The following is a 12189-nucleotide window of genomic DNA, read 5'->3' as shown; positions in this document are numbered from 1 at the left end:
TAACTAGCAGTATTTAGTGTTATTAAAATCACGGGCCTCTTTGAGAGTCTGATGAAAACTCTGCCCCTCAGATACACTTAATGTCAAATTACATCTTCCATTTATATAGTAAAGGGAGCTATTCCCTTCTCAAAACATATGTTATCTGATATTCTAGGATTAATTCTTGTTCTACCAGTCCTACTACAGGATTCTACGAAATTGTTTTTCCTATGTTCAAGAATGGAAACTTGTACTGCTGACAATGGAAGACATTATGCCTACTCATTGATAGTTATATACCTTCTATCAGTATAACTGAGATAAGACCATGATTTGGAAATGCTAAAATTAGTATGGTGAAATGGACAATACCTAAATTTGCATTATGCATAAAAAGGCAGTTAAGGAATCTAGAGAATGGATAGTGAGAAGATGACAGGGGTGAGCAAATGTAAGGGAGGAAATCTAGATATTTCTAAGACCAAGATGGGTGAGACCATCTTCAGTCAGGCTACTTTTTATTTCATTAAAGACCATCACAATTTCTGAAATTAAAAAAAAAGTGAGTTTAAAAAGAAATGCTGCAAGCTTATTTTTATCTTTACTGAAATGTCATTTGTCTCTATTCTGTGATATCAGGGAGCTGTTTTTGAGCTGAATCTAAAGCAAAATTAATGTGTGAATATGTTCACTCTGCTTTCCTAGGGGATTAGTTGCATAGAAAGTGCTATAGAAAAAGAAATACATCCCAACTTATTATCATCAAAAATAATGATTCTTGATATGAGAAATTCATTGTAATATAGAAAACTTACTGTGAAAAAGTTAAATTTTTAAAGTTTATAAATTATAAAGTTCAAGCAAGTTTTCAGATGGTTACATGGGCTATAACAACTTTTAACAGAAATTAATCTGAAATTGTACAAATTTTAGTCTTATACTAAATCTTATTTAGATATAAAGTATGAGAGCTGAGAAAATATTATTTTGGTTTGCTTGGATTTATAATTTTATAATTTATAGATGACATTCTAGAGGCTATTAATCCTTAAACATCTTAGTCATTTTAAACTTGATTTCTGATAAAAATCTAGTCTATGGTAATTTTAAATCTTCTGATTTCCTTGTCTTCCCTTTGAAGAGAGTTTAACTATTATGGATTTTATCCATTCATTCATTCATTTACTTATTTAAAGATTTTATTTATTTATTTGACAGAGAGAGACACAGCGAGAGAGGGAACACAAGCAGGGGGAGTGGGAGAGGGAGAAGTAGACCTCCCGCCAAGCAGGAGCCCAATGCGGGGCTCGATCCCAGGACCCCGGGATCATGACCTGAGCTGAAGGCAGACGCCCAACGACTGAGCCACCCAGGCGCCCCATTCATTTATTTATTTTACTTACCTAAGTCAGGCTTTAGGTCAGTAGGCAAGCTTAACTTCCTTGACATCTTTGCTGAAAAATAAAACCCATTTTTAAAGTTCTGAATAATATTTGATTCATATTTGTTGATACCAGCTGCTCTTCCAGATAGAAGTAAATACTTTTATTACTAAATCTAGATGCTAAGATAATTAAAATATGATTAATAATATTATAGGTTGAAAGTAAATCTTGTTTTCAACTTTTTAAAAGTTTGTACTTACTTGATGTATTATCTTTGTGTGCTTGAAGCTGTTACTTCAAGAAAGCTTTTTAATTCTAACTGTTAATTATTTCTTAGGCTCATAGGAAAGGGTTAGGCTTTTCTAAGAGAAGCAGAGTCATTTCTTAGAAGGAAGGTGTTGCAGGTAAGGACGATAGAGGCAGAAGACAGAGTTTGGATAGTTGATATAATAAAATCTTTCCAGTTCCTCATGTTCATAGCTACTGTGTTCATTACTTTTTAAGTTAATCTCTAGAATATAGGACAACTTCTATCTAAGATTAAATTTACGTATTTGATTACATCATACAACTATCGGAATTCACCTGTTCTTGATACAAGATAACACCTCTATTTATATGTCAGTGCAAAACAAACAAAACAAAGTCATGCCAATCTAAAATTATGGTATTTACAAAAATGTAAACTATATGTCAATTTCTATTTTGCACCAGAATAAAAAAGCCTCTGTATAAACTTACTGGGAATTCACTTTCCATCCTCAAAGTCAGTTACTGCCTTAATCTAGGAAGTGATTTAGAGTTAGGAGTTGTTTAACTATATCATGTTAGTGGCAATGCATGTGTAACAGAATAGTGCTTCCTACGCACAATTTTGAACAAGCACTTGTTTAATACAGGAATGCATATATTGGGTTAAATTTTGGGCTGTTAAGAGATATTTAGAGCACAGACCCTGCTAGTCCATAAGGGTGCCATGTAAACAAAGAGAAATCCAGTCATAGTATATAACTTCCCATCTAAAAAAATGACAAATCCAGTATTAGGAAAGAGGCATTAGGCAAACTGGGAAGGGTTGGGGGATTCAAGTTTTCATTTCTAAGCTTCATCAATCTAATCATCATCCTCTAAAAATCAAGAATGAGTCAAATATACAATCAGTCCTATCCCATTTTCACTCAGACATAATCAGTATCAGTTAAAAGATAAAATGTACTACAAAACAAAACTAGCCAATGAAATCTGTGGTTAGTTGATTTCATATAAATGGTTGCCATCATACTTAATATGCAATTCCCTAAAATTAGAAGATATTATACCCCCAAAACCATCTTCTAAAAATGCAATATTAAACACTTCCAAGATAATTCAAAGAGGTTTTCACCAAATACCATGGGTACAATGTACACAGACTGATAAATAGTATCTATACATTATTATGTGTTATCTGAAGTATAAAAATCAGTCTGGTAGAGTCTAAAGACATTAATCAGATGGTGTGGATGCCTCTCTAGACTACTCTGCTTTGATCCAGTTATTCTTTCAGACCAGTGCTTAACAAAAACTTGAAAGTACACACCAATCACCTGGTGATCCTGTTAAATCAGATTCTGATTCTATACTACTGGACTAGGGTCTGAGATCTTACACTTCCAACAAGCTCCCAGAAGATGCCAGTGCTGCTGGTCTATGAACCACACTTTGAGTAGCCAGGTCCCTAGACTAAAACAAACTTCAGGATAGGAACCAAAACTAATTGAGCAAACTCAGTATGCATATGCAGTTAGTTCATAACAAACATTCCCTGAACAAGCTTCAATATCTAGGTTCATAAAATGTGGAAGGATAAAGTATAGTGGTTAGGACTGGATTTGGCATCAGATCAAACCTTAGGGGGAATCCACTTCAAGCAACTACCAGATGTGTGACCTTAGGCCAATCACTTTGCCTCTCTAAACGTGAAATTTCCTCATTTGTTAAATAAGGATAGATAATAATGCCAATTTCATAGCTGTGAAGATTATATAAGATGATGTAAGCAAAGCACTGAGCATAATACCTGACACACGATATGGATTTAATAAAAGTTAGTTATTAATAAGTAAATAAAATGATTTCTAAATAAACTGCAAAATGCTATACAAACGAGCTATTAATACACTTGTAAATAACCGAGCATTCCTTTATTCTAATTCTATGATAATATTCCAAGTAACTAAAACAAGAAAATGGGAAAAAAAAACCTTAGGACATTAAGTATAGAATGGTATGCACCACTGTTAAGTTCAACCTTGTTTGTTTCAAAAACTAAATTCAATATACAGCTAAACATAACAGAGAAAAGAAATAACTTGAATAATTTACAAGCTAGATCAAGTTTATTCCTCATTAATTTGAGACTACATTAAGTAAATATTTTGTCAATTAGAAATGCATCTGTTGAAGCTTTCACTCAGTAATCATATACATACTTCTGCCAAAAAATTTCACTAGCATGAAATTTCCTTTTGAATTTCTTAAATGTATGCTTTCAATCTCCCTCATGATTTTCTACTAGAAATTCTTTTATATAAATTCTCAAATATTCAAAAAATTTAAGTTAATCTTTCCCATAAAATACAATATTTTTTTTTGGTCTAGCACTACTTATCATGTTAAAAAAAACTGAATATAACCAACTTTCAAATAATTCTTCAGTTGGTCTAATTTTGACATTTTATTGAGGTTAAAATCACACACAAAAATGACTAGGGAGATTTTCCGACTTCACTATAAATGTCACAAAATGATTTAATTATGGGGTCTAATATTTTTTCCTGAACACTCTGCAGTTGGAGACCCACAACCTGACCACAAACTCAATCAGTGTTCAAAATATTTAAGCCACACTGCTATAACACCTTGATATAATTGTGAGCAATCTCCTTGAACACAGAACTTGAAATGACAATGTTAAAAGATTAACCTTTGTTATTTTGTGTTAATTCCACTTACCAATTAATATTATAAAAAAGACACAGAATAATTTTAATGAATAGAAAAATATTTTTGTTACATGTAGAGGTGGAGACAAAGGCAGAGGAATACTTACTAACCTATTAAATATTTACTGGGCACACGTCAGCCATGTGCCAGAAGGCAGGGATTTCCTGCCCTTCAAGAGTTCACAGCCCCTTGGAGGAATGAAATAACTCCACTGAAATGTACCAAGTACTAACAGATGCATGCACAAGGTGCCAATTAGAGTACATTGAACTTGTAACTTTTTTACCCTGGAATACCCATGTAAGACCGTGGGACAAAAGATAAAGCCAGCAAGGAGTAACTCAGACTTTGTACATTTTTACAAAACTGTATGTTCCCCACTGGTTTGTTGACAGTATTTTTCTTTTGATGTAAAATTTACATACAAATGAACAAATCTTAAAAACCTATTCAGTTTTGACAATGTACACACCTGTGTAACTCAAACCCTTAACATGATATAGAAATTCATCAACACCCATGAAAGGTCATGCATATTCTTCCCAATCAATTCCTGTCCTCATCCCTAGAAATATCCAGTTCTGATTTTTTTTTCACCATCAGTCAGTTTTGCTTATTCTAGAACTTCATATGCATGAAATTACATGGTATAAACTCCTGTGTAAGGCATCCTTCACTTGGGACAATGTTCTCTATCTTCTTCCCAAAATATTTTAAAGCTTACATTTTTTTCTTCAATGTATAAAATTAGAATTTTTAGATGAAAAACACAGTCTCAATCAATAGATCCACAGGCATTAATAGATTAACATCTTCTAACTGTCCTCTCATACATATACATTTTATCTTTGCTTTTTTGAATTGTGTGTTCTTTACAGAAAGTTTGGAAAATATAGAAACAGAAAATAAAGCCACCATGAATGCCCATCATCAAGAGGCAAGATGTTTGCATATTTCCTGCTACTTTTTAATATCCATTTTATGTAATATACAAATCTGTATCCTACTTTTTCCCACTACTAAAGGAAACATTTTCTTTCCTCAGTTGTTAGTATGTGTTAATGACTGCATATTTATATGAACACGTACTGAACAATAAGTTTTCCAATAAATAAGGCAATAAAAATGTACAAAAATATTTTCATATATTTTGATTATTTCCTTAGGAGAGCGTTCCATACTGGACAATCATTTCTAGTACAACTTTCCCCAAACCCCAAGGTCTTCTAAAGTATGTCTTTAAGAAGTAGTTTTAAGTTTAAAAGAAAGGCATATCATATTTTACAAACTTCTGTTTAGCTGAAAACAAAGACAAACAGGGATCAGAGAAATTTGGTAACATATACAAGTCCCAGCTTATAACTACATCCCCTCAAAACTCAAGTTGTCCTATTTTCTTATAGCATTGTGTGTAGCTGAGATATCTAAAGCCAGGCTGATTATCACCTACTTTTGAATGTAACTTATTTTTTATGAACACTTATGGCAAGGGGAAGAGCAAAAGGAGGGGGTGGGGAAGGATTTAGATCCTCGGCATTCCACACTGTATTTGTATTTATCTGCTGCCAAGTTCCATAGCCCTTCCTTCTGTAGTCTCTATCCCGTGATAGGGACTCATCTGGGTAATTTTATCGTATCAGATATTGAACTTTCAGTACTAGAATTTTCATTTTATTCATTATAAAGTTGCTATTTTCTCTTTGCTGCTGCTGCTATTCTCTAATTCTCTATCTGTTCACTCATTGTGACCATTTTTTTTTCTTTTCAGTACTAATACATATTATAGCAGCTGCTTTAAAAATCCTTAGCTAATTACAGCATCTAGATCATCTTTAAGTCTGTTTCTACTAATTTTTTTTATTTTTAATTATGGGTCACATTTTCCCTACTTTTGATTTTGAATCTTTATTTCACATGCCTAGGAACTTTTGATTGGATACTAGACAGAGTGTTGAATGGAGTCTGTATTATATCATGCATCTTAGTAGGTGTTGAGCTTTGCTCTGTCTTGCTGTTAAATTACTAGTGGATCCTTGGTTTTATCAGGTTTTATTCTTTGTTAGGGTAGGTCTATTTCAGTTTGAATTTAGTTCTAGGATATGGCATTTATGCTAAGAAGTGATCCTTACTCTTATAGAGTGGCCTTTCTGGGATATCCAGAATGACCAAGGTGTTCAGCAACGTCTAATGGCAACAATTCCTGGCCCTGCATGACTGACGGTATCCTTGCTAGCTCTGACTCATAGCAGGTGGTTGCTGCTAGGCCTTAAGAGAGTCTTGCCCAGCTCAGGTACAGCTTTAGCCTGGAGTTGAACCTGAGTTAACCCCCACCCCCCCACACACAGACCTCTAGGAAGTCTCCTATGTGCAGTTCCTTCCTGCCAAGTACAGTATCTCACAAATTCTAGTCACTTTAGCAGGCCAGAATGCCACTCTCTGCCTCCTTAACTTGATGAGACTGCAGCTTCTCCTGAGTTCCATCCACCCTGCCCTGCAACAGGAAAGTGTTCCACTGCAGAAACCCAAGGTCATGTGGCTCACCTCGTATTTTTCCTTTCTCTCAAGGATGGCAGCCCTAGACTTGCCTGTTGCTCAATGCCTAGAAAGAGCCTATATATTTTGACTAGTTTCCCAGCTGTTTTCTGTGGAAGGCTAAGTCCCAAACCTAAGATCTAAAGTTAAAATTTAGGCCATTTATTTTTATCTTTTAATTTTGTGACTTCTAGGGAATATACTTGTTTTCAGATCTGTTTAGTCAACCTCCTTGATGGCAGGTCCACAAGAGGCAGATCCAGTCCTCCTAGCATATACTCTGTACCCTAGTATAATTCTGTGGATGAAGCAGTTGTAGACTTTATCCAGCAATTTTTGGTGATATTTTTACTTCTTAGGAGTCTCAGAAGCACTTGCCAACCCAGTCACCTTGTCAGCTTTCATTGCATGTATAAAGAAACTTCTGCTCATGCTTTGAAGTTACTCAACTCCCAGTGAGGCTTTCAAACTGAAGACGTAAGATTTTGAATGCATTCTTGGAAGACCCTTAAGTTGTCTGTTTTTCTCTTCTTCAACTGTGTATTCTTCAACTCTTGTTCCCTGTACTCAGTACCTTCCTAGTTTTGAAAGCTTTTGTCACTAAAGATTATGAACTAGCTCTCTTCTTATGCCTTTGTCCACAGCAGAAACGAGGGGAATGACAATAGTTTCTTCAATCTGAAGAAAACTGGTATCAGAGATATGTCTTGGCAGGCTGTAAACCTGAGTCTCTACTCCCTTCTTATAAACTGGAGTGAAGATATCAAGCTGACTGGCTGAGTAAGTAGTAAAGAGCTTCATTTGCTTGGTAGGAATAAATGAAGTGATGCATGATCACAAATCATGTCTGCAAATGGTAGTTTCAACAGCAAGGAGAGAAACAAATCTCAAGAGCACTGCTTGGACCTCTGTACACAGATGACAGTTTTGTCATGGCTGATACTTTTCAGTTCTTCACCACTGTACAAATCTTTGTAAAGTTTCTCAACTATGGAGATTCATATTGCTTCTGTGAAATTAGGCAGCTGTTTTATAATTTTGCTTTAATTTTTCTATCTACTGTGTTCCACATCTTATTTTTCTAAGGGAAGGTTTCTTAAAAGAAAGGAAAACGGAAGTGTAATTTCTGCTTTTTGGAATGTGACTTTTATCAGAAACAGTATACCAAGAATAACAGGTAAAAAGACTTCTTATTATGGCAGTATGAAGATGCCAAAAAAACCAAATCTTTGTTTATACAGAGAGGTTCAATAATTAAAAGGTGACAAATCAGTTTTTCCACCATCTGCAGAGATCCAATGCTACTCTTTTCAAGCAAAATGTTGAAATGTATGCATATTATATTTTAAAAATCAGAATAGTAACGAGACTAAAAATCAGCTTATAGGATATGGCAAAGAATCCAAGGGCAAGTGAGACGAAGTAGAAATTCTTGCCACTTATCACACATTATTTTAAGAGCCATTAGAACTAATAATATCAATGCCTATCAATGTCTATCTCCCATGTTAGAATATAAATTCCATGAGTTTGGAGAGAATATTTATCTTGCAAAATACTGCATCTGTGTATGTGTATAACAATGTGTGGTCAATGAGCATGGTGATGAATAAATAAATGAACACAAACTGTCACTGGAATTTTACTTCTACAGAAAGAAGCTGAATTTTCTCATAAATGAAATAAAGAAAGGGCAAATTAAACACAGGCCTATTCATCAAACAGATCACTTTTGAAATATGGAACACATATCCATTACCTGAAATGAAGGGGAATCTTTAAAGTTTCTCTTAAAGATTCAGCTATAGCATGTTCTTCTAATTCTTGAACTCTTATAGCTTTAGTCTTCAATATTTTTCCCATTTCTATTTGCTTCCCATAAATTCATAAAACTTAATGTCTAGGATATCATAATAAACTCTGCAGCATTTTCTACAGAATAAAAGATGTTACAAAACCCTAAGTGTTATATGCGGAATTGTTCCTCCAGAATTTGTATGTTGAAGCATTAACCTTCAATTTCTCAGAACGTGAGGTATTTGGAAACAGGGCTTTTAAAAAGAGGTGATTAAGCCGAAATGAGGCCATTAGTGGTACACCTCATCTCATCTGACGGGAAGAGGTAATTTAAACACACAAACACCACAGCTGCACCTGCAGAGAAGGAAGATTATATGAGACTCAATGAAAAGGCAGCCATCTGCAAGCCAAGAAGAAACCAAACCTTTTAACACCTTGATCTTGGACTTCTAGCCTCCAGAGCTATTCTAGAGGAAATAAATTTCTGTTGTTTCAGTCACCCAGTCTGTGGTATTTTGTTATGGCAGCTACTTGCAAACTAATACCAAGTAATGGTAGAACATGCCACTTGTTGTGTGTGTGTGTGAAAAATGTATATTTAGATTTAGCCAGCTGGACTCAGCTTAGGTGATCCCAACTTTGTTGGCAACATCCAAAGCATCACAGTCAGGAGCCAGTTGAACATATGCCTTCTTCTCTCCACTGGGCCTAATCAGGGTGTTGACCTTGGCCACAACAATGTCAAAGACCTTCTTCACAGCCTGTTTGATCTGGTGCTTGTTGGCCCTGGCATCCACAATGAACACAAGTTGTGTTATTGTCTATTTTCTTCTTGGCTGACTCAGTAGTTAGGGGGACTTGATGGAGGCACAGTGGTCACGCTTGTTTCTCCTGGGGGTGCTCTTTCGAGGCTATTTGGGCTGCCTTTGGAGAATGCAGTGTCTTGAGCCATCGGAATGCTGTGATGTGCATCTGCACATCTGCATCTTCTTCTTCTTTTTTATGACTGTGAACACCTTTCAGCACTGCTTTCTTGGCCTTCAAAGCCTTTGCTTTGGCTTCAGGTTTGGGAGGGTCAGCAGCTTCCTTCTTCGCTTTCAGTACCATCTTTGTGAACAGGACTGCCATGTTAGCAGTTCTATTCAAACAATATTTGACAAAGAAATTATTTCAGTAATTTAATTTGGATTAATTTACTTTATGTTAGGAATCAAACAATAAGTTATTTCTGGAAAGATCTTTTTACATTCTTCCTATGTAAGAAAAAGATGGTTCTATGGAAAAAGAAATGCATCCACAGGAAGTACTGTGATATAAAAGACAAACAGACTTTGCTGAGATTTTATTATGAAATTTGACAGAAAATACATTCTGAAATAAAATTAAAATCCAATACACATTATGCCATACTCTTCTGTTAGTGATCCTGAAAAAAGAAAAAGAATTCATTAGAAAACCTCAGACTTGTAAAACGGTTGTAAAGTACCTGACTATGAAATTTAGTTCTTCACAAATTAAGAGTAATTTTACCTGCAAAAATGGTATTACTGCACACTCGACTCATCATCTCTTTCAAGATGAGCTTCTATTCTTCAAGAGCCATACTGTGGATTAAATATAAAGATGAACTTCTATAGAAGTAACAGCCACACATTTGGGATTGAGTATTGGGGAATATAAAGTAGAAATATCAGTACTAATCTGAGTTTTATAATGAATTAGAATAATTTTATAACTTAAAATTCTACTTAATTAATTTGATACATACCTTTTTATTCACATGGCAGGCTCCAAATGGACCTCTGAGAATTTCTTTTTCAACTTGTAAATACAAAAGAATTGAGAAGACAGCACAAGAAAAAGAGAACTTATAGCATGAGAGTGGAGACATGCTATAGTAAAATAAGAGTCAAGAGACCTGGATTCTGGTCCTGACTAGGTCATTACTGTGAAACATTACTTTGGATGTGCAACTTAACTTCTTTGAGGCTCAATCTCTTTTCTTGAAGAATAAGGGGGCTTGAGCAGATTTAAAATTGTAGGATTTAATGAATTAGTGATTTAGAATATAATGACCAAGAACTTATTTAAGTTGCATTAGAACTCTTTAATTTAAAAAAGGAAACATTGGGACTTAGGTAAAGGAGAACTAATGAAAACAGTATTTGGACTAATGATCATTATCTTCATTTAAATTGACTTCAAAAATCACTCTAGTTTTTGCTAGAAAAGAAAATTAGTCATTACCCAAGTAACTGCTAACCCAGAATCTGAGAGATTAAAAGGACTATGGAGGTACAATCCTCCCTAGGTTTACAAATACCACCTGAAGAATATCTCTAGTGACTGGAACTTGGGAGGTGCTCATTAAATGGAGCCAAGATTTCTACTTGTTTTGACCCAACGCTCATTAAGTTACTGTATTTTTGAATGTTTATATTTTAATCTCTAGTTATTATTTCCCCCTCACAGCTTCATGTAATCATTTCTTCTATATGAAAATTAGTAATAATATGGGACATGGGCTTGTAGACTATAGAATCCAGCTAGAAATCTACTTTCACAATGAAATAGAATCAATGAAATAGAATTAACAATCTTTAGAAAAGGTTCATGTAGTTTCAAACTCTACCAAACAATGCTAGCATCTGGACCATATTTTATTCATAAGGTATCATGAAAAATTTGATTAACACTTTAAAAAAGACATACATTTTAGGACTATTTTTTACAAACTTAACAAAAAGCTTGAGAGAATTTTATATTTCCAAAGTTGCATATAAAATATGAATAATAAGCAAATTAAAAATTGGTAGCTACTCTTATTTTCTAAATGATTTACAGAAATGGTTAGCACTATAGGAAAGATTGATTTTGGAAATGGTGGTCAAGATTTTACTAACAAAAATTAATCATCAGGTATGAACAGGCAAAATATATCTCCATATGTGTATTACATGCATGCACCTTTCTTCAGGGATGCTGAAACTGCATTATATTCCGCTATATTTTTGCTGTTAAACTCACAAGACTAAAGTTATGCCTTTTGAGGCTGCTGTTCTTAGGCATGAACAAGGAAGTCACCGTCAGCCTCATTCATCTGAGTTAGCTGTCAGCCAGGAAACAAGGAAGCTAGGCTTTGGGTAGATGGGTTAAGGGCTCAACTGTTCACTGTAGCTACTTGAGTCTGGTCTTTGAGGAAGGTAGACTTCCAGGCCCTGTATATTAGGTTTGGGTAACAGGTACCAACACAACCATGATCTGGGGCTAGGGCAGAACGTAACAGGAAACACCTTTTCTCCTAGGTTACTACGTAGATAGAACAGGGCCATAACCAGAATATCTAGTTACAAATCACACAATGGATTTGCTTTTGAATCTTTATAGACTTTAGTAAATTGTCTTAAGAACTAATATAGTAGTACAGCGTTGAAAGGACGAACAGTGAAGTCAGACTCCTCGGGCGGGAGTTTGCTAGCTGTGTAACTGACAGATACATTACTTA

At 34.7% G+C, this 12189-nt stretch overlaps 1 protein-coding gene across 5 annotated transcripts in view; it reads right to left on the bottom strand.

The window, feature by feature from the left end:
• Positions 1–12189, bottom strand: part of STXBP5 (syntaxin binding protein 5) — a 174313-nt gene that overhangs the window by 27813 nt on the left and 134311 nt on the right. For all 5 annotated transcript variants that reach the window (XM_025866294.2, XM_025866293.2, XM_025866295.2 and 2 more), the window contains one exon: positions 1386–1436. In XM_025866294.2, the coding sequence (XP_025722079.1) occupies positions 1386–1436 (51 nt within the window). The remainder of the gene's footprint in view (positions 1–1385; positions 1437–12189) is intronic.

Source organism: Callorhinus ursinus, unplaced genomic scaffold (assembly GCF_003265705.2).
Source record: "Callorhinus ursinus isolate GAN/ISIS: 27379988/994484 unplaced genomic scaffold, GSC_fseal_2.0 scaffold6, whole genome shotgun sequence".
NCBI lineage: Eukaryota > Metazoa > Chordata > Mammalia > Carnivora > Otariidae > Callorhinus > Callorhinus ursinus.
The sequence above is the reverse complement of the archived record's forward strand: the minus strand, read 5'-3'. Positions and strand labels throughout refer to the sequence as shown.